At 40.9% G+C, this 22,231-nt stretch overlaps 2 protein-coding genes across 13 annotated transcripts in view; both read right to left on the bottom strand.

The window, feature by feature from the left end:
• Positions 1–13,175, bottom strand: part of fryb (furry homolog b (Drosophila)) — a 73,762-nt gene extending 60,587 nt beyond the window's left edge. For 5 of the 11 annotated variants that reach the window (XM_074610422.1, XM_074610432.1, XM_074610423.1 and 2 more), the window contains exon 1: positions 1,146–2,207. In XM_074610422.1, the coding sequence (XP_074466523.1) occupies positions 1,146–1,389 (244 nt within the window). In that variant the 5' untranslated portion in view covers positions 1,390–2,207. Of the gene's footprint in view, positions 1–1,145; positions 2,209–13,015 lie in introns of those variants that run through there. The other 6 variants (XM_074610419.1, XM_074610421.1, XM_074610420.1 and 3 more) reach the window with 3 other exon arrangements.
• Positions 13,176–17,541: 4,366 nt separating this feature from the next.
• rxfp2a (relaxin family peptide receptor 2a) overlaps positions 17,542–22,231 on the bottom strand; it is a 74,113-nt gene continuing 69,423 nt past the window's right edge. For both annotated transcript variants that reach the window (XM_074610438.1, XM_074610437.1), the window contains exons 19-20: positions 21,230–21,448; positions 17,542–20,295 (exon numbers count right to left, since the gene is read on the bottom strand). In XM_074610438.1, coding sequence (XP_074466539.1) covers positions 20,030–20,295; positions 21,230–21,448 — 485 coding nt within the window. In that variant the 3' untranslated portion in view covers positions 17,542–20,029. The remainder of the gene's footprint in view (positions 20,296–21,229; positions 21,449–22,231) is intronic.

Here is a 22,231-nt window from a genome sequence, read left to right as displayed (position 1 = left end):
AAGGGGAGACTCGTTGGTACCAGATCTTGATGTCAGAGGTCAAGGGACCACTTCAAAAATGGCCATGACAGTTTTTCCCTGCCAAAATTTTGCGAAAGTTTGGAACGTTATTTAACCTTCCCCGCGAAAAGCTAGTATGCTATATAGTTGGTACCAATGGATTCTTTGTTTTTTTTAGTTTCATATGATGCCAGTATCTTCCTATAGCTGTAGAACTGAGCCTGCTACAACCTCCAAAAGATTGAGTAGTGGCTGGGCGGCCCAACCGATTTTTACAAGTTTAATTAAAAATCGTGATTTGCGTTGATGCGTGAAAGAAATTAGTGGCGTTAAAACGAATTTGTGTTAACGTGTTATTATCGTGTTAACTTTGACAGCCCTTGCCAATTTATAATGCTACGTTTATTAATGCCAGATCCTACAGTTGTGCCTGGTAAAATGTTGTACATACATGAAGTATTTTAATGTAAAATCACTATTGAATTTAACCGTACGCCCAGCTCTTTTATATTCTGACTCACTACTTAAGGTCTTGGCATACTCCCACATGTGGAAGTGTTTGGACATGAAATTCCCAGAAGTTAAGGTAAGATGAGAAAGAGTGAGTAGTTTGGGCAAAACAAAATACTGCGCTTACATCTGAGGCCAGAAGCACATTATAGGCATGCCTTTTCCCCCCATTCTATACAATAAGGATTAGTGGAGTAATGTTGTGCTGTTTTCTCAAAACACAGAAAGGTATCACTTTTCACAGGGTCTACAGAAACCACAAACAAAGACACTTGTCAAGTCAAGTCACAGCAAAGGAGAACCTTGTTATGGCGTACGTGGAGAGACAGAGGGGGTCTGAACAGGTAGGAAGAGATCTAAAACTTTTTCAAAACCTAGGTTGGATAAAAACGCAGCCCACATTCCAGTCGGGGAGTTGAGGATCATGATTTCACTTGGATGTTGGACCAGCCTTTCAACCATTTCCAGCCTAAGGAAAACCCCTCAGGTTGTTCACATTCAAACAAACCAGGATCATAACATAACACAAATTGTTGCACGTCACTCACTCCACGGCTAACTGTTCTCACCTGGTCTACTCTTCTTGTCGTGTTCACTCTTAAAAACAATAAATTGCAAAGCTTGTCTGCACCTACCTCCGAAGATCCTTGTCCTCTTTCTGGACCTGGACTGGATCTTTGTAAACCTCCCCATGAAAGCACTGGGTTCAAACATGTCCAACGTCAGAGAGGCAATACGCTCCATAACTATCCCATCCTGGCCGTGGCTATGGTAATCCTGATCCTGGTCCTGACCTTGGCTCAGAGAGCCATTGCAGTGGTCTGAAGTGCCGCTTTCAGTCCCGAGGCTCATAGTGCTTCCTACATCTTCTAGAGACATGTCTCCACCAACCGCAGGAGCTCGACCCACTCCTGGTAGTCTACTGTCAAAACCTGGCTCTCCTTGGAGCTAGCAAGGAGACACTACATGATGTAGACTCTGCAGGAAAAAACTCAAAATAACATTGGTAGCATTGTTCCAGAAAAGCAACCCAAAAAAAAAAAGATTTAAAGAGACTGTTCAGGCAGTCCTAAAATCCTTATTTTTAATTTTCTTCATCTCCTTTTTGTCCACATTTTGGTTTCCAATTTCTTCTCACACGGATTTCTTCTCTTTATGTCGAGTTCATTCAATCCGGAGACGGTGAGCTCATTGCTTTGTTGTTTCAGATACACAGCTCTCCTGAGAGTTCAGGTTCTCCCCTCGAGAGTTTCTCCCTCTCTTGCTTGAGATAAAAAAATATATATATATATATATCTCCTTGTCTTCTTTTGTTTGAGAGGCTATTTTATTTTCTGTGAAAGTTCAGCAGCTGTCTTCTCCTTACATGCCCTGTTTTTGCTCTCACCTGTTCTTTGTTTCTTTCTCTCTCTCTGTCTGTCTTTCTCACCGCTCTGAGGCACAGCTGTGTGTCTCCGCTCTCAGGTGGTGAACAAGGGAGGGATCCAATTCCGAGAACGCAGCTTGATTGGGTGGTTTGGGAAGTTTGGGTGGTTCTCTTAACCCCCTCTCCCTCTCACCGTCTTCTTTCTACTTCTTCCTCTCTCTAGGGGGTTTTCCAACCACCTCCCTCCTGTCACTACGGACTGTTTGGCAATAAGAAAACAAGTTCTTTCTAGCTCACACACCTGTCTCTATCTTCTTGTGTCATCCTCTCTCTGTCTCGCGTAGTAGTAAAGAAGTATGCATAACCAGCCAACACATGGCATGTGGGTGTGAGTAAGAGTTAAGTGTCCCTGCACTCACTGGTCGAGGCTGTTTAGCCAGTTACAGTAAGCTCAATGTGTTAATGGTGTAGGATTACTGAGGGCAGACACACCCCTTTACAGAAGGGGGAAACAAAGCCAAACACAAACAGGAAGAATCCTGAACGCACGACACAGTTTTGTGAAAGTCTTGATTAGCAGATGCATTTCAAAGATAAACTTGAGGTTGCAATGCCAAGTCCAGATTGAAATCTGCTCCCACATATTTAAATACTCATCTGTCCTACTAAAAAGCTGGTTTAAAAACAGTAAAAGTTAAAAAGTTATTTCTTGATGGACCAGGAATTAACGTGAGTCTCAAAACCCAAATTACCTCCCTGCCACTTATCTACAAAAAACAATCTTACAGGAAGTACTGTGCACTATTTTGGTCTTTCCCTAATGACGTGTGGTCCTGTAATGATGGCAAATCTTCTTTCTCAAGGCTAAAATAAGACATGTAACCACTCCCTCAACACTTTAAAAGCAATTTAGATTAAACAAAACAAATATCTGATGGAACATCTTCTCTATAAAGTTTTTCCAAAAAGTAAATAGAAGCCCTTTTACACACAGGACAGACACTAAAGCAGAAAAATTAATTAATATTCTTAAACAATTGTCAATCACACTGTTGTTCTTCCTGTATCTTACGCTCTCTTTCTCTGCAGGTAGTATCTCTCAGGAGACACCTACCCTGAGGTGACTTCCTGCTGTTTACGCCACTATTGTCATGACATCAGCTCCATTAGGTGCCTCACCCGAGTGCTCTTGTGTGTAGACGTGAGAACAACAAGACTTTCATATCGTCTTTGACAAGGCCGCCACGCAAGTTTAAGTTAATATATTGAATGAAATGACAGAGAGTCTACGTACAGCACAGAAAGATATATCAACACAATATCTGATCAGCCTTAAAATCGTAATCTATACTTTTGGCTGGACAGCAGAGGGCCACGCAAAAGTCTGTCACTGACTGAGTGATGATGTTACAGGATTGGTCGGCCGAGTGTTGGAGTTTCCTCATTGGCCGTTGCTCTTTCAAAATGAAAGTCAGGAACAGTTCTTTACGTTTTTCAGGGGGGGCGTGTCAACGGTTTCACTCACCGGTGCGAATGCTCTTCTATCAGCGTATTTCCACCAGATCCGTTGACGGAGAACATCTCAACGGTTTCCATTAATTTCCTACGGAAGGCACGAGAAGCAGTCGCCCAGTGCATAGAGTATTGCGGCGAGTTGGAGAGGGTCTGTATTTGCATAAAGTTGAAAAATCTCAACTTAATGCAAATGAGCCCGTCCAGTGTGACGCTTCCTGTAGGCTTGCTGTTGTAGTCTGTGTTATTGGTGTTACATGGTGGTCGGGCACACACTGATTACATTACTTGTCCACGGCAGGTTAATTTTATCGTATCAGCGGCGCGTTATCAATACATAGTCGGACGACTTATGCTACACTCTGAAAGCGAAAGTGTCTGCTTCGTACGAAAATTCCTCACCATGACATCTCTAGCGTTTGGCTCACGAAACTTGCACCAAGCTGTCAAATTAGGCAATCTAGTTTTAAAATGAAACAAGGTTCAGCAGTGGCGTTGCGTAGTTCTCGCTTAAAATGTTACCAGAAGTAGTAGATTGTTTAGACGGAATAACAGAAAGTTTGTGAGAAGGCCACCATGTTGTTCCCTGTTTGAAATGACGAGCAGAAAACCAGGGACCAATCAGGTGCATTCAACGATAGGGTACGGCACCGCTTGAACGTCCAGTTGCGTAGAGCAGCGCGTCCCCTAGTGTCCTCGCCAGACCTGGTGGACATGTACCGCTGGATTTAACATTATAGACATGACCACTGACTATTTGTGTAACAATTTAGCCACAAATTCACAAACTGACCAGACACGGTCCAACCATATACTCGGACTTGTTCTTAAAACTTTCTTACTGGCTTAAAAGAATTATCCCTTCACACCAGAAATTCCTCGATGCACATGAAACTAAATTTAAAATAACTGAGATAATGATGGCAGATATTTTCCTCACTTCTATATAGTGAGATACAATTTTAGGGAGATGTTTTTGTATTTTTTTCAACAGTTTCTACATCAACAGTCTGGCACGGAAACAGTTAAGGGTGGCAAACAAGCGTAGGGAGGCACGGTGCCAAAGTCAGTTAGGGAGGCGTGCCATCCCCTGGGGGAGTACAACAGCCAAGCATTAAGACAGACACACTCACTCTTACACACACAAACAAACAAGAGATTGTTTTTGTCCTTTCATTAACTGACAACTCTGGGCCAACCAATCTAAGAAAACACACAGGTTACATAATCATCTTCAGGAATGTGTTGGTAAACAATAAGTAGGGTGCTGGGTTGGTGATGATGGGTGGGGACAGTGACAGTGACAAAAATATGCAAATCTATTCAACCACATGTTATTTTTAAATAATTTTGTCTACTACTGTATGTGTTATTCTACAATATGCTGATGGAAAACATGACATGATGAGATATTCTGACTGGCGCTGGCTGCACAGTGGTTGATGGATGATAATGGGGTTCTCTAACAAGCTACTCAGGTTTGTCGCTCTCTTGTTTGCTTGACCTGATTAGTCGGGTGTGTTTATACTCAGTGGGTCAAAAGCTGAAAATCTCGCTCTTCATACACCCATGACATTCCCATCTATTCTTTCCTTTGCACTCTATTTAACCCTGTAATGTAGATTAGTCTCTTTACTGTTTTTGGGTGTATGAGTAGACAGTTGATAAGACTGATCTGAGATACACTAGGTCAGGTGTGCCCAAACTTTTTCCCCTTGGAGGGCCAAAACCAAAACTTAATGGTGGGCTACGGGCCAAAAGCAAACACCTATTGTATTATATTGTTAAGATGCAAAATGGTACTGAGATCACAAGTTCACTTAATTGAAATGCCTTTTTGTCCATGTGCCACTGTCTCTGCCTCTCATTTTTTTCTTACCTGTCTCACAAAAAATAAAACCACATAAGCAGCAATTTAATTATAATTTTCTAAAATTATTATAATTTTTTTTTCGCTAGAAACATCTGGCTGGCCCAATGGGTTACCTCCGGGATCTGAAAAGTTATGCCAATGAGTAAGTGCAATAGCCAGCAGGGGGCGACTCCTCTGGTTGCAAAAAGAAGTCAGATTGTATAGAAGTCTATGAGAAAATGACCCTACTTCTGACTTGATTAAGTAAACATTGTAAACATTAGTTTATGGTCTCAATCGCTAGTTTCAAGGCTTCTTCAATACAGCATAATGTTCATTTATTAAATTATGGTCCCATTTAGAGTCAAATAGACCATAAAGCTATGGTATGCTTTAGGGCGTGGCTACCTTGTGATTGACAGGTCGCTACCATAGCGATGTCCGGTCTGGGCGTTGTTCGTTTTCGTCTTAAAACTTTTACCCTTTCACAGTGTGTTTTCACTTCATGCAAGTTAATTATAACCTATTTGGTCACCTGAAAATGTCTTATTCAGCATTCGGTTGGGCTTAGCTCCACCCTCTTGTGTCACTTCTGGTTGCAAAAAAACAAGATGGCAACATCACTTATATACAAACTATGGGCGGTCCAAATCAAACCTTACGGCGGGCCAACTTTGGCACACGATGACAAGATTCAAATATATATCCTAATCCGTACTTAAACACAGGAAGTTTAATAAATCACCTCATGCATTTTATTATACGTCAAAAAAAATCCCTGGAGGTCAATTCTCATGCCACATACATCACTGATAATCATAATTATTCTGTTTTTATTATCTTAACCTCATTTTTTCTTGGGTTAGTAAGCAGATGTTGCACATAAATCAGCCAGAATATAAATTACGAGCTAAGCATCAACTTCCACCCCACTGTACAGACATGCTTTGGTTGACTGGGACAACCAAACACACCCAAACAGACACACAAAAAAAACACAGGCTGAAAAGCTGGATAAACAGCAACAGCATCTTAATAACTATGATTTCTACTCTGCCTCAGTGCCAACTTCAGTCATGTATGTCTTTCTTTGTCTGTCCCATTTTACTCAGTACTTTATCGTCACATAAGTCACTATTCTATCATATGATTGTCTCCTTGTTTCTGTCTTTCACTGATGTCCCAACAAACAGAAATATGTCCGTGTATGGAGCTGGAACTATGAGAAGTGTGACTTGACTACAGTAAGAGGTGCCAACCAGACTCACATATAGTCTGAAATATAAACACTATTTCCTCTCCCACGTAGAAAATGGTCGAGGTCAAGGAAGCCACAAGGAATGTGTCATTGATTTACTTCTTATCTAGCATTAGCTTGTTTATTAAATGACCTATAAAGTTGAGAAGTTACCAACCCTCTGTTTTAAATGTGGGTGGTGGAGCTATTGTGACTTTAAGTGTATGACACAAGGCGCTACCAGCAGACACCACACACTTTTTTTGTCTATATGTCTGGTTCTTTAATCTTCCTTTAACGTTCGGAAGCAATCTCACCCCATAAACCACTTCTTTTCTGATTATCATCCCTCCACTTATCATTTAAAATTGCAGCCTGTGAGACCTCTGCTACAACGGGAAACCTTTTATTTCTGCTGTCACTCAAATATGCTGTCACGTGTTAACAGTTGGCCAGATCGTCCCGGACGCTCGGCAACCCGGTCTAACAGGAGAACTGAGGGCAAAAACAAGTTTACTTTTGGCTTACGCACTTCAGCAAGACTCCGGTTCAGGGGTTCACAGGGATGAAGGGTAAAATGAATGATAGGAGGAGTGCCTCACCGCAAGAATGAATCTCTTTGTAACAAACAATGCAGCTTTGTAACACAAACATCATTGTTGTACTGACAGTTGCAGCCTGAGATTTATTCTGAGTATACATGATTAAGTACTTGTCAACACCAGCACAGATAAATCAACACATGAAGACTATTTTTAATGGGACATCTTGGTAGCTCTGTTGGTTAAAGCATGTACCAAGTAACAATGTTTTATTTAACATCCTGTATTATACGTTATTACTGATGCTTATGACATATAAATTATTTATCTATTGGTTTTTGGTCAATATACTGTACATGCACTGGTGCATTCCTAAAACTGGTTTTAACAGGCACAACTGACACAGTATTGTTTTTACTGCATGTTTATACTGACTGAGAGTGCTGCCCACAGAGTGAAAGTAGTACTTTCACTTTTCTGTCACTTCTCTTTGCAGTGATTTATTTTACTTGACTTACTTTGTAACATCCTCTTGACATGTTTTGGAGCCTACAGAGGTCGTCTAAAGCGGTGTGATCATACTCAGTACTGTACCACGGCAGCAGTAGCCCGATTATCAGACTAAACTGACATTTCTTTCACTTTACTTCACTTAAATCTCTGAACAAACAGGAGATGATTGTGGACCAGGCTAGGGCAGCTGTATCAGGTAACATGAAAACATAATGTACACTGAAATTAACTTGAAATATGTTAGACCTTTCACATTTATCATCTTATATGAGATGTATCAAGTTTAAATATTTGCGACACAAATACTACCATAAGTCATAGTACAACTGCTACAACTGTGATTACTGCTACTGCTGATACAACTGATCACAGTCAACATCATGCCTACACACTGCCTCTACAATGGTGCCCCCTTGAGCCCATTAGAGAAATAATAATTCTGCAATAAGTCAAATTTCTGATTCAGGAGGTCAGTTTTGAGGACACTTTGAGACACTATGTTTGTCTGTCTTTAGACTCGACTGTTCGTTTGTAACGAAAATCATCTTGAGAATGTGGGAATGGAAAAGGCAGATCTGAGAAGATAAAAGAGATAAAATACGTTCAAATTTAAGGTTTGATTTTGTTAATTAATTTGTCTGGACCAGGAGTGCCCAAACCTTTTCCCTTGGAGGAGCAAAAAACTGGAACTCAATGGTGGGCCATGGGCCAAAATTACACACCTACTGTATGTATTGTATTGGTAGATACAAAATGGTACTTGGATACCCTAATTCAATATTATTTTAGCTTTTACATAGTTAACCCCACCTGCACAATACAATTGGGCTCATTTACAGTCATACCCAATTTATGCATTTCCAAGACTGTTTAGGGACCCCAGCATGCCTTCCCGACAAGCCAACATGATATGGTTGGTACCAGTGGATTCCCTAGGTTTTCATATGATACCTTCCCTCTAACTCTAAAATCGAGCCTGCTATAGCCTCTGAAAGACAGTAAAGTTGGTCAGCATCGCCAGTGTTTCCGCGGGCCTTTTAATTAAAAAAAAAATAATTCGCTAACATCTGGCGGGCCAAATCAAACTTGATGGTGGGCCAACTTTGACCCTCGGGCCCCACTTTGGACATAGCCCTGGTGTAGACTGAAGTTTAAAAACTCTAAGATACATTAAAAATCTGCCAATCATTGTGAATAACGCGAGGAAGGAGGGGAAATATGCACTACCACATTCATTAATTCATGCACAAATATTAGCCAAGGATGTGCACATACAAACACACAGTACGATATGCCCCTAAGCCTTTCCATACACATACTGTATATATAGAGCTGTGTTATGTAACACTATCTCTGGGGTCTCTAATGCGCAGACCAATGCATCAGCAAACAGCCTCAGAGCTATCAAATCTAACAGCAGTAAAACAACATTCCCTGACCAATTATCTGAAATTAAACACACAAGTCAAATGAATTCATTCTCGACCAAACTTCTAGATAATGATATCAACACAAGGCTCATACAGGCTTATCAGATCATTTAAAGTAAGAGAGTGTTTTGCTACACTAAGAAATATGCAGGAGAAGAGCTCACCCATAAAACCACCACTAATCTCTAGTGCAACAGCACCTGAGGCAAAGTCAGATAGGGAGTGTGATGGTAAGGAATGCGAGTGTGTACCGATGTCTCTGTATATGTGTGGACTTGTGTGTGCCTGGCAAAAACACCAGGTTATGTAAGCCAGTGGAAGTGAGGTACCAGAGAGGTATCTATGGAAACGATGACAGTGAGGAAAGATAGTTCACCAGTCGGGAGAGAGGGAGGTCAAACACAGTTTCTGCTCCTTTCCCACATGTGGATGAAGCTCAGTAACATCAGTACAGCAAACTAAGACAGCAGTGGCCTGCACACATCACTGAGCAAAAGAGCTAAAATAGTGCACTGTGTCACTGGGTAAAAATGACACCATGAACACGAACCGTGACACACACTAACAACACATATTAAACCATCTAACCACAGCGTCCCTACTTTGAGCCAAAGACGTTTGTCACAATGTCATACTCCCTCCCTTTTTCCCACTGTTTCTTGTCACTCTCTAATGTCAACTAACCACTGAAGACAAAATGCCATAATTATAAAATATAAATATGCTCTCGTAGGCATTACAGTCACCGTAATTAGATGGTTGGACAATTTGTTTCTTACACAAAGAATGAAGTGGAACTAGTGTATCAACACACACTAGTGCGCAGGGCTATAGAATAATATAGAATATATACAAATCCGGGGAAATACCGAAAGTAACCAAGTCGCCATTACTGCGGTGGCGTCTCCCTACAATACGCACACGTTTGAATGCAAGCTGTCCTAAGAAGTGTAGAATTTTCTCCAATCACCTTTACTTTCTATGTAACGTTACTTTTGACAACGATGTCTTGGAGGCTGGGAAGAACCTGAGCAGTTCTCAGCTGCCTAATGTTAACCTGACATGGTGAAACAAGTAATGTTAGCGAAGTTAACACTGCCTATGTACGATTATATATATATATATATATATATAAATAATCGTACATAGGCAGTGTCCACATAAAAACCCGACCCGAGTAGTAGACATAAACAGCTGTTTGGATAACGGCGAACCGAAAGGATGTCGCGGACCGAACCGAACGCCCTGAACCGAACAGTTCGGGTCAAATACACGAACCGCGCCACCCCTAATATATATATCATACTGTAAGCCATATTGTAAGCCACAGAACAGCTCATCGCCAATTGTAAATTAATAGAAAAATGTCCTATTCTCTTAAGAATTATTCAATTCAGAGTGACAAAAAACAGTTTTATTAAAAATGGCGTATGCAAAAGTAACCGCCAAGGCTGCTGCAGAAGTAAAGAAGATATCGGCCGATTAATCGCCTATCAGCTTTTTCCAGCTCGAAACTATCATTACTATATCAGCCTTTAAAAATCCACTATCAGTCAACCTCCAATTTCTTCTATCTTTAATCCACCAGTGACAACTTTATGATAACAGCCTACTTATGTGTGTAATGGTAGTACCTTAACTGAAGATGGGGAAAAAAATAGGCAAGTGAAGAGGAGAGATATTCTATAACCCCGAGAGAGGATTTGGAAATTGAGGACAGATTTGTAGGAGTGGGGGAAACGTCAGAGAAGCACAGCGCTGTGACACACATGACATGCTGTCTGTGTGTGTAACTCGTAGTCCAGACACAGAACAATGGAGTTAACTGGGTCGCCGTTGCCAACTGGCTGTGCCAAACAGCTGGAGAGATGAAGGGGGAGATGATTGAGGAAGGAGGGGAAAGAGGGGGAGGACTAAGGAGGAATTAGCTTAAAATAGGAGCAGGAACAGACCAGACACGGGGAGGGAAACTATGCAAAGGGGAGATCATCCTGATACCTACTACTTAACTTCACAGCAAATTCACTAGTGGCTATTCATCACAGCTAGGATGACCAGATGTCTCACTTTACGAGACTGCAATGCATTTTTATCCCTTGTCCCATGTCCCACAAATTGAGACGATGTCCCACATTCTGGCGCTGTGTTTGCTGTCAAACTGTGAACACGTGGGTCAAATGCAGGTTAACATTCACCATCTTTGCTTCGCTATGCCCAACGGAGAAAATTGTGAGTCACCACAAAGTCAATAGCTATGCAGATTTAAACAAAATATGATGGAAACTATCACAAAGAAAAGGATGAGCAGCTACAACAAAGACTGTGAAACTACTTAAAAAGGGTATTTATAAGCCGAGTTTTTTGTGAAATTTGCCAGTTATTTTTCAATTTCACATGGGGGGGATTACGACATGAACCGAAACAGTCCATGTGAGTCTCACAAGAAAAGTGCGGCTCAAAAAGGAGATGTGCCGATTTATGGATGCATTCGGGAAAAGCATAGAGATCTTACAAGATAAGGGGCAGAATAGAAATGTTTATTATTTTAGTTAGATAGACATTATATCAAAATTGTAGACTATCTCTCACATTGTCTAACACAAACTTTGTTCCACATTTGAGTTTGTTGGAATCTGGTCACCCTAATCCCAGCACAATGTTAACACAATCAAAAATATACATATAAATCAATATGTATGAGTTCAGTTTTGCCAGGTGAAAAGAAAAGGAGGAGCCCACAACAGTGGTGCTGCCTGCTATCTGGCTGTATATGAGTGCATGTAAATAATACATGCCTTAATACTGGCTTTCTCTCACAAAAGCTGACTCCTCCTGAGCATCTCAGCTGCAGAATAATAAAGTGCACAGCTACTCAGGCGAGATGATGCACACCACTGGACCATAACCCAAAAGGTAAATGAAGGTAAAACTGAATGCATTCTGTTTGGTACTTCGTGCATGACTAATTTTGCCATCTCAAGCTTTGGTGCTCTGGCTTCTTATTTCAAACCAACTGTAAAAATCTGGGGGTACTTTGGGTACCTTTTGGTTATTGTAAAGGGCTATACAAATAAATGTTGATTGATTGACTGAAGTTTTACAATTTTGAAGGCTGTGTGTTAAATCCACAAGCCATAACTATGTCATCATCTCCACAATGATGGAGAAACATCACATCAGATAGTGGTCCACAGGCTCAGACATGGTATCAGACATTCATGCGTTTCATAAGTTCAGCAATTTTAACAAATTCCACATATTTTTCATACTGTTAATTTAATGAAAATGTAATATGATTTTTAATTATTTTTTAAATATTAATTAATATTATAAAATATTATAAATAAAATATGAAAACAATATTATTAAAATAGTAATATATGAGTTGTTAGCCTTGTGTGTGGAGTTTGCATGTTTCTCTGGCTTCCTCCCACAGTCCAGACATGCAGGTTAGGTTAATTGTTGACTCTAAATTGCCACTGGACCATAACCCATTTAAGTTTCACAATCTGAAGGCTGTGTTAAATCCACAAGCTCATAACTATGTCATCATCTCCACAATGATGGAGAAACATCCCATCAGTTTAGTGGTCCACAGGCTCAGACATGGTTATGTTACACTACAAGATGTTATATATATATTGTATTTAAGCCCCCAAACTCTATTCGTTAGCAACTAGCAATTGTCTGGTGTGTCATTAAGGCTACCTAGCTGCTAGCTAACATGCAGTGTAGCATGTTATCTTTGATAAAGACTGTTGCTTAGCTAACCTGCCTCACAAAGCATTGTTCATTGTGTGAGTGCTACCAAGGACACGTGAAAGCGTGTTTATGTTAGTCCCGTTTCATTTGAGCTATATAATAAGTGTCGACCAGTATAACCAGCTAACGTTACGCCTGTAGCTAGCTAGTACAAGCTAGTAACAAGCCCCCTGTTGTTGTAATCATATCGATGTAGTATCAAGACATCGCTCGGTTGTCTTTGTGGTCAAGACAAGCACCATTAAAACAACACCAGACACAGCACTAATGTGACGTTAAACTCAACCGTACCTTTTCTGCGTCGACCTTGGCGACTACAGGATCATTTCCTGGCACGGATTTCTTTGTTTATTTGATTTTTTAATGGCTTGTTTTCATCAATCCGTCTCGTCTCGTCTGTCTCTCTCCTCCGGGAGTCGTGCCGCCCCGGCTGACAGCACTACTGCTCTGGATGACAACAGCCCCGCCCTTAGCAACCAATCAGATGCCGAGGTTCTGGAGACTGAGGCAAAGCTCGTTTCCTATTGGCTGGCGGCGGTGTCCGTCAACGTGTCGCTAGGGGTGTAACTAGGTTCCAAGGGCAGGACACCTGCCACGGAAGGATGCTGAGCGTTCGCAGGTGCGGTCAAATCAAGTGATGAAAGGGGGCTGTAGAATAAAACATGAAAAGACATGTTGTAGCATGATAACAGAGGCGTTTACCACAGGCAGCTGCACAAACAAACGATGAGATGGAATAGTCAGCCTCTCCAGCATGCATTTGTGTTTACATTTTTTATTTTTTATTTTAAATATCACTTAATAGGGTTACTATGGACACATCTAAATCAGCACTTTATTTCATAAGGTGACCACTTTTAACAAATTCCACATATTATTTTTCATACTGTAAATTTAATGAACATTTAATATGATTTTTTATTATTTTTTAAATATTAATTAATATTATAAAAATATTATAAATAAAATATTAAAATATAAATATTATTTAAATATTAATATATGAGAATATATGGTGCAGTGATTTGGCCTGATTAAAGGTTATAATTATAGTTAGAATAATTAGAAATGATAATAATTATAGTTAGACAAATTTTGGAAAATTTAATATACTGTATACTGTATGTATGGCTCAATAAGGAAGCTGGTTAATAATTAATAATTGACTTATGGAGAAGGGATGGGATTAAATAAGTTTATACTTCTTCTCACTCCTTTTCAAATATGTAAATCAAGGCATCAAGTGTTTGACAATTTATTTTTCTTATGCTTTTCATTGTATGTAAATACTACTTGTTTCTGACTGCCCACTTGTTGGTATGATCATTCTCTTTTTCTTTATTTCTATTTCATTTCTTTTGTATTCTACATGTTTGAAATAAACTTTGAAATGAAATGCGGTTACAGATAATGGACTAATATATGAGTGTTTTTCTGTAATTTCCGTCACTTATTTAGCCCATATTTCAAAAGTGTTCAAAGTTATTAAACCAATTTGTTAAAATCATGTTACTGATGTTCCTTGATGTCATCTATTTAACAACTATGTCGCGGGGTTCTACGTCAAAAACTCCGTGCAACATAAAAACACTGGCGTAGTCGGAAAACGTTGTATTCATCCCCTTTTTATTCTGCCGGCCTCCCAAAGTGCAATCATTGTGGCTATTTACAAAAAGTGCAAAATAGAAAATAAGCTTTGTACAAAACAGTAAATAGTACGGAAAATCGAGTTCCTTACTAACTCCTTGAGTTCTTTCAGAATAGGCAAAAACAATCCAACTACAATCTATATTTTACCTTCCTGAGTGTCTGAGTGTGACCTTCTCTGTCAACACTTCCAGACCAGACTCCCTCAGGTGGCCAAGATGACCCCCTTTTATACCAATAGCCCCTCCCCTGGGCGTATTCTTTACCCAGAAATAACAATTAACATCATCTTTCATCATAACAGATCTCCATAGTCCCTTCAACCCAGGCATATCCCACATATAAATGATATATCTCTGTCTAAACATTCCCCCCCCAACCAAAACAAGTTAATTTGCAACATAATCACAATTTCAAAGTTTAAACATATCTGATCACATGCTCTCAAAACGCGCGAGGGCACTCCTCTCTTTTATGGTGTCAGAAGTGGGATGGCTAGTCGGAAGGACATAACCACACAGGAGCGCACAGGACTGCGTTCCCAAGGGCAAGGGCAGTCAGAGGAGGGCGCGGCCGCCAGCATGGACCCAGCTGGGGAGACGGATCATACTACGTCGTCCTCAGAGGAAGATGAGGAGGGGAGCAGGTACAGAGAAGATCTCATAGCACCTGCAGCTCCATCATCAACTGGGGGGCCAGGAGAAGAACTACTGACAATGATGAGAGAATTTATGACAGCACAAAATAGGAGGGAGGAGGGCCTGTTAGCAGAGATCCGAGGCCTGAGATACGCTGCTCCTACTCCAAGCACGGTGACAGCAAGCAGTCCAAGAATTGACCTGCCGACGCCAGTACCCCAGCGTGGGCAATGGCAGGCACCAACAGAGACGTTCTCTCCTATAGCAGCAGCTATAGACTATAACAGCAGCCCTGAGCATCCAAGACCAGGGTGGAGACATTACAGCGAGCCCAAATTATCCCCGTTTCAGATGGGGGAGGATATTGAGAACTATTTGTTACGTTTTGAGCGTATTGCCAAAACATGGAGATGGCCGGTGAATGAGTGGGCATGCAGACTCGTTCCACTGCTGTCGGGGAAGGCATTGGAGGCCTACACCATGATGGATGAGGAGAGGGCCCACTGCTACAACGACCTGAAGGGAGCACTGTTGACCAAGTTTGACATCTCTCCAGAGACGTATCGGCAGCGGTTCCGGTCCACAGTGGTGCCACCTGGTGAAACCCCCACAGAGACCTACCACCGCCTGAAGGGTCTCTATCGACGCTGGATTCGGCCAGAGCAGCACACCACAGAGGAGGTCGGTGAGGCCATTATCCTGGAGCAGCTACTCCGGATACTCCCCCCTGAAGTGAGGACCTGGGTGAAGGAGCATGAACCAGAGGGTGGACTCTCCGCTGCCAAGCTGGCGCTACAGTACCTCAACGCTCGGAGAGGAGGACCAGCTGCACGTTCCTACAGTGCAGCCCCCAGACCTACACTTCAGTTACCCCAGCCCCGGCCTACGAGGAGAGAGTTTAGCCAGGAACCACCAGGTAACTTCAGCTCGGCCCTAAACCAACGAGGACCCGGTAAGGACTTTGTTTGTTTTTATTGTCAACAGCCAGGGCACAAAGCTTCTGTGTGTCCCATACGCAAAGCTAAACTCACCTGCGCTTGCTATGCTCCCCGGCCTGAGGTGGAGGATAGTGAAGTGAGGTTACAACGCTACAAAGCTGTGACGGTTAATGGCCAGCAGGTTACTGCTCTTTTGGACAGTGGTAGCTTCATGTCGCTGGTGCGGCAGGATCTGGTGCCTGTAAACAGTGTGGATTACAGCAGACAAGAGGACATACTATGTGTTCATGGGGATAAGCATCCTTATCCCACAGCTGAATTAACTGTTACCATTGATGAACAGTCTTACTTGTTGACTGTTGGGGTGGTTGCAAAGTTACCTGTTGCTGCCCTCCTGGGTTGGGACTTACCTGTACTTCTGGACTTGCTGCAGGAGAACAGGCCAGTGGAAACTGACACTGGGCAGAGGGGGGAAGTTAATGTCACTGTTTCTTGTCCTGTGATCACTCGTGCCCAGGCGAAAGCTGGGGTCCAACCGCTCCCAGACCTTCACCGTGGTCTGTGTGAGGGTGGCACTCAGGGGCTAAGAAAAGAGGAACCTTGTGCTCATCCTTTCCCAGACTTTGACAGTAGTCTGTTCGATGGTGGCACCAAGGGCCCAAGAAAATCCCGTCGCCAACGCCGCTTTGAGAAGCAGCTGAAGTCAGCAGAGCCCAAAACAAAGAGTACACTGTCAAATGAAATGTGGGCAGATGATATTTCACTTGGTTGTTCTGCTGTTTCCAATACGCATACATTACACAAACATTATTTTCACTCACCAGTTGCTGAAACGCTGCCTGTCCATCCTGCCATGTCCCATTCATGGATGGACAGGCAGCGTTTCAGCAACTGGTGAGTGAAAATAATGTTTGTGTAATGTATGCGTATTGGAAACAGCAGAACAACCAAGTGTGCACCTTTGGTCGCACTACTGATAAACAGTTTAGGGGAGAGGGATATGTCGCGATGTGTTTAACTACGGAGTGAATCAGGAAGGGAGCGGAGAAATGTTTGGCGTGTGTGTGTGTGTGTCTGCGGCGCAGCGGAGAAATGTTGGTGTGTGTGGCCTGAGGTGATGTGTGTGCGCTGCCCACAGTCAGTGACGGCTACTCCGTCACAAACGTAAACACATAATTTATGTTCTTATGACAGATGATGAGGTTTCGACAGCTCATGGGAAATGTAGTGTAGTTTTATCTGGAGTAAAATGACAACCTCCTAAAATATCACTCTCCTCAAGAGTACATTTGACATTTAGTTTGGAATATGAATAGAAACCTCTGCTATTATGTGTAATTTGTCAGCTTTTCAGAAAAACAGGGAAGTGGGTCAGTGTTCAGCTGGGTACATTTATAATTTTAGAACAGAATTGCTTACTCAGCACATCTTATTTCGAACAGTGTGTGTGTGTGTGTGTGTGTGTGTGTGTGTGTGTGTGTGTGTGTGTGTGTGTATGTTGGTGTTTTATCAGTCACCTTGTTCCATGTTTGCTGTGTTCCCTCTAACCTTAATGGATAGCTTATTGCTCACAAAAAAGAGCAAAATGTTTAAATGTACTTCAGGTTTGTTCTTGTTTTTTATTATTTCAGTCAAAGAATGATCTCTGTGAGAAAACCATTAAACACAATAATCAACAACCTGACTCCAACAAACACAATGATATACAGAACATACACTGAGAAGACCGTCTCCTGTACCAAATATTGCACAACAAAAATAAACATTTGCACACCTGCACAGCATAACAGAAAATGAGAGGGGGTTCCTCTGCTTGGCATACTATAGAAATCTGTACACCTGTCTAACTTTCCTCGTCTTGTTCCTCTTTCACCATTATCTGCCTGTTGATGATTGTCATTGAACAAAGCAGCTGTTAAAAGGCAGCAAAAAACAAAGGCGTTTTATACAGTATATCAGTATAAAAAAGTATAAATTGAGACATGAACCAAAGTCCAGGTGATGTCTCACAAGCACAGTGACAACAAATCTGAATTAATAAATGTAACGTGGCAAACATTTTAATCCAGTTCAGGTCAGTCAACGCGGACTAAAGGAGGACTGAACACTAAAAGTATGATTTAATGGTTTCAAGATGCTGCAGCATATTGGTTAAGGTGTATAATTAGTGAGAGCACATACTGTATTTTGTTTCTTCTTTTCTTTTCTTCTTTATGTATTTCATTGTGCTATGGACCCTCATAAATTGTGTCCTTAATAAAGTCTGAATTGAATTGATCATGCAGATAGAGTGTACAAAATACCGACACTTAAGGCACCCTTTAGCTTTGGTATGCGACGGCTTTCCATTAACTACAATGTAAACTCACCGGCGTCAACATTGGACGCTCAGGGAAAGAGCGATGGAGTGTGGTGATGTAGCTTTAAAAGCGAAGAGAGACACACATTGTGGTCCAACAAACACAAGGCTCTCTTCCAGGAGACCACTGTTTGTGTCCTGTGCGTCACGATACAATCAGCTGTTTGTGCGTGTTCACGTGTTCACAATGTTCAGTGTCATTTTCACTGTACAAACGTAGTCATTTTAAGCCCAACCATGTTGTTTTTTCCTAAACCTAAACAAGTGTTTTTTAAGCACATGTTTACTGCGACCGAAAAGAGTGACGCCGAGAGGTCGGACGCGGGATGAGAACGCGTTGAACCACATGGCATTCATTTTCTCATACCCTTCACTACAAACCTGTCAAAAATGTCATTAAAGGTAAATTATTAGTAGTAATATCATGATTTGTGCCCAATTATCATTTAATCTGTCACTGAACATTTCATTTTCAGATTCTTTTCATGAATTAAATGCAATTTGCATGCAATACTGCATCAGGAAAGCTATTCAGGCAGTAAACCCAACAACTGATGGAGCAAGAGAAAATACCAGAAAACAGAAATACAGAGGGAGGAAGCAGAGTGCATAATAAATGTCATGGCTTATTTGGATAGCTTATTTAATTGTCGACCTAATTTGAATTTAAATTGTTTCATAGACAATATTAAAATGACATATAAAAAATAGAGGCTATAGCTGGATTTTGGCATTTGAATTTCAAACACGTATTCGTTTTTGTGGGCATTAAATGAAAACAAATACAGGTGCTGATTTGCAATTTAATTTGTATGATGCCAGCATTATAATTCCATAAACCAACACTCATTCCTTGTTTTTGGTTGAAACCATTTATCCTTAAACCTATTTCTCAGCTCATATATATATATATATAGACTGGATTCGAACCCGGGCCGCTGTGGTAAGGACAGCGGGGCATCCCTCTACCTCCATATTCTGACCAAGGGGTCATTAAAGTAAACATATGTGGGACATTATGTATTTTATAAAAGTACTATAAGCACTTTTCTTGCACGGTGGTGCAGTGGTCAGCACTGTTTCCTCACAGAAAGAAGGTCCAGGGTTAATTCGCCGGTCTGGGCCTCTCTGTGTGGGGTTTGCATGTTCCCCCCCGTGTTCGTATGGGTTTCCTCCGGGTTCTCCGGTTTCTTCCCTGTAAATGGGGGTTGCGTCAGGATACAGTAGGCATCTGGTAGAAAACCTCTGCAAAATCAAATACGTGGATCATAAAATCAGATCTCAGATGATTCGCTGTGGCAACAACAACATCTATAAGCACTTATCTTGCTTGGTTTAAGACATTTTAAGTCCACTGTGATCGTCCTCAGGGCAGCAGTGAGATGTACAGTATATGCTGGTAATTATCCTTCTATGCATCTTCTTTGTTATTCCTTTCTTCACTTCACCGTTCCCTTACCTGGAACAATATCAAATGTATGGCCACATAAGCAGGCAAGCATGGGGGCGAGTGTAGCTGAAGTGGCGCAGAGGGTCATCCACAAATCGGAAGGTTTCATCCCTGGCTCCTCATGCCCACATGTCAGAGGAACTTTGAGCAAGACGCTGAATCCCAAAGTGCCTCCTGTGCGTATACGGTGTTAAAACAGTGCTGTCATGTAGGAGCCTAAAAAATATAACCATCAACAGGCTCCTCCAGACCAGTAGTTTACAAAGCCTCGCCTCAGGCGTAGCGGGGATCTGCGCCGGTCAGTGTAACCCGCTGGAGGTAGGCCGGCGGCTGGTAGCAAGGCGGCCGCGACGTCTCCACGAAGATTGTGGAGGAGGTGAGGCTTTTGCGGTCTTTTTTCAAGATGTGTCTTCTCTGCCAGCGACAGAGTAAGACTTCCACCTGCTCTCTGAAGAAGCTGGTGGTCAAGGTGTACAGGATGGGGTTCAAGGCGCTGTTGATGGGAAGGATGAAGATGACTACCCAGCTGGAGATGGTGCCTGAAGGAACACAGGAGCACATTTTTAAGCAGTGCATGCCTGTAGATGCTTTTTATGGTGCTATTCAATAAGTAAAGAATTCAAACAGTAGAACACTGATGTGTGGCAGAGTGATCTAGTGATTTATGTAATGTTTATTTTTTTTCTCCCAAATCTGTTGTATGATACTGATTATTTGACAAATATCAGTTAAGCTTGCAACATTTGAAATCCCCTTCAATCGTACAGAAAGTGTGACAAAATAGGGGCAACAATGTAAAGAAAGATATGAATAATAATAATATTAATAACACAGGTGATAATGACAATAGTAACAATCCACTAAACCAACAGCAGCAAAATAAACAATTAAATAATACATTGGAAACTGTATAAAAAAAAAATGTATGTGTATATAAATATCAAAACAATAATAGTTAAAATAGTAATAAATAATAAAAATAATAATAAAGAAAAAAATAATGGAAAGGGAAAAAAAGGAAAGAAAAGAAAATTTAAGAAAAATATTATGTACTAATTTCTACAGGTTCAAGTACTGTACATATGACAGGCTAGGAGCTTTCCCAGTCTGGGATTTGAGTTCGGCTATCATAGTATATATATGTTCTCTCAAACTTGTCCTTAACAATGTTAACTTAATCTTCTTGAGTTTCAAATAGAACATAATTTATTTAAGCCATCTAGTATGGGACGGGGGAGTCTAATCTTCCAATTAAGAAGAATAAGGCGTCGAACCATCAATGTAGTAAAACCGATAAGGTTATACATCCCAGTGGCTCCAACGAGGGCAGTGGTAGACTCAGGTACAATTTCTGTGTGTCACTAAGGGACTGAAAGACCTTTTCACAAAATGGTTGTTAAAGTTTTGTACATGACCAGAACATGTGCAACCAGGTTTAAGATGTTTAATCTTAAACACATTTTCATTTCTTACCAGGTATCTCCACCTCCATTAGTGAGAGGATTTTCACCAGAAATATGGGAATCCAGCAGAGGGCATCAGAGAACACTATGAAGAAAAATCTGTTGGCCACAGCCACGTCTCTGTGCAGTCGGCTCCTCAAGTCTGTGGCGTTGATGCCCGTTTTATAGATGGAGTAGAACATGCTGGAGTAGGAGAAGGCGATCACCAGGAACGCCACAAGGTTTAGACCTAAAGAGATGCACATGATATTCACACACATAAATGCCGTGGGGGGAATAAATATTCAGATCCTAATACATTACATGTAAAAATCATTAAAAGCAAAAGTCCTGCATTGAAAAACCTGCTAAATTAAAAATACAAATATTATCATAGAAATATACTTGAAAGTAGTAAGTACTCATTCTGCAGAAAAAAGACCCATGTGACTGATATATTATTATATTACACTATTTAATTGTTAATATTGATGCATCATTTAGAGAGCAACATTTTAAAGTTAGTAGCTGGTCGAGGTCGAGTCAATTTTGATTACTTCATATACATTTAGATAGTTTAGTAAAGGTTGAACCCCATGCAAAGGGTCACAAGATAAATCTCAGGGGTTGTGCGATGAAAAAACAAAGACAAAACAAAGTTCTGCTACACAAGTTTGTATTCATTTTTTGGACTTTTTCTCTAATTTTATCTTATTTTGTCACATAATTGTACCGCTTTTGTGCATTAAAAGTGTTATTGATAACATTCAGCCACTAGATGTCGCATTCTCAAGCCAAAAATGTTGGGAATTTAATCTTTAACAATACATTGTATTGTATAAATTAATCATGTTTTTAAATGTAAAATCTTAAACTGAAAAGTAACCACAGCTACCAAATAAGAAGTAGTGAAAGCATAAAGCTGAAATACTGAAGTAAAGTAGAAGTACCTCAAAAATGTACTTACAGTAAGTATGGATCTGAGTAAATCTACTTAGTTACTTTCCACCACTGCATAAATGTGCATACAACA

Source organism: Sebastes fasciatus, chromosome 16, assembly GCF_043250625.1.
Source record: "Sebastes fasciatus isolate fSebFas1 chromosome 16, fSebFas1.pri, whole genome shotgun sequence".
Taxonomy (NCBI): domain Eukaryota; kingdom Metazoa; phylum Chordata; class Actinopteri; order Perciformes; family Sebastidae; genus Sebastes; species Sebastes fasciatus.
The sequence above is the reverse complement of the archived record's forward strand: the minus strand, read 5'-3'. Positions and strand labels throughout refer to the sequence as shown.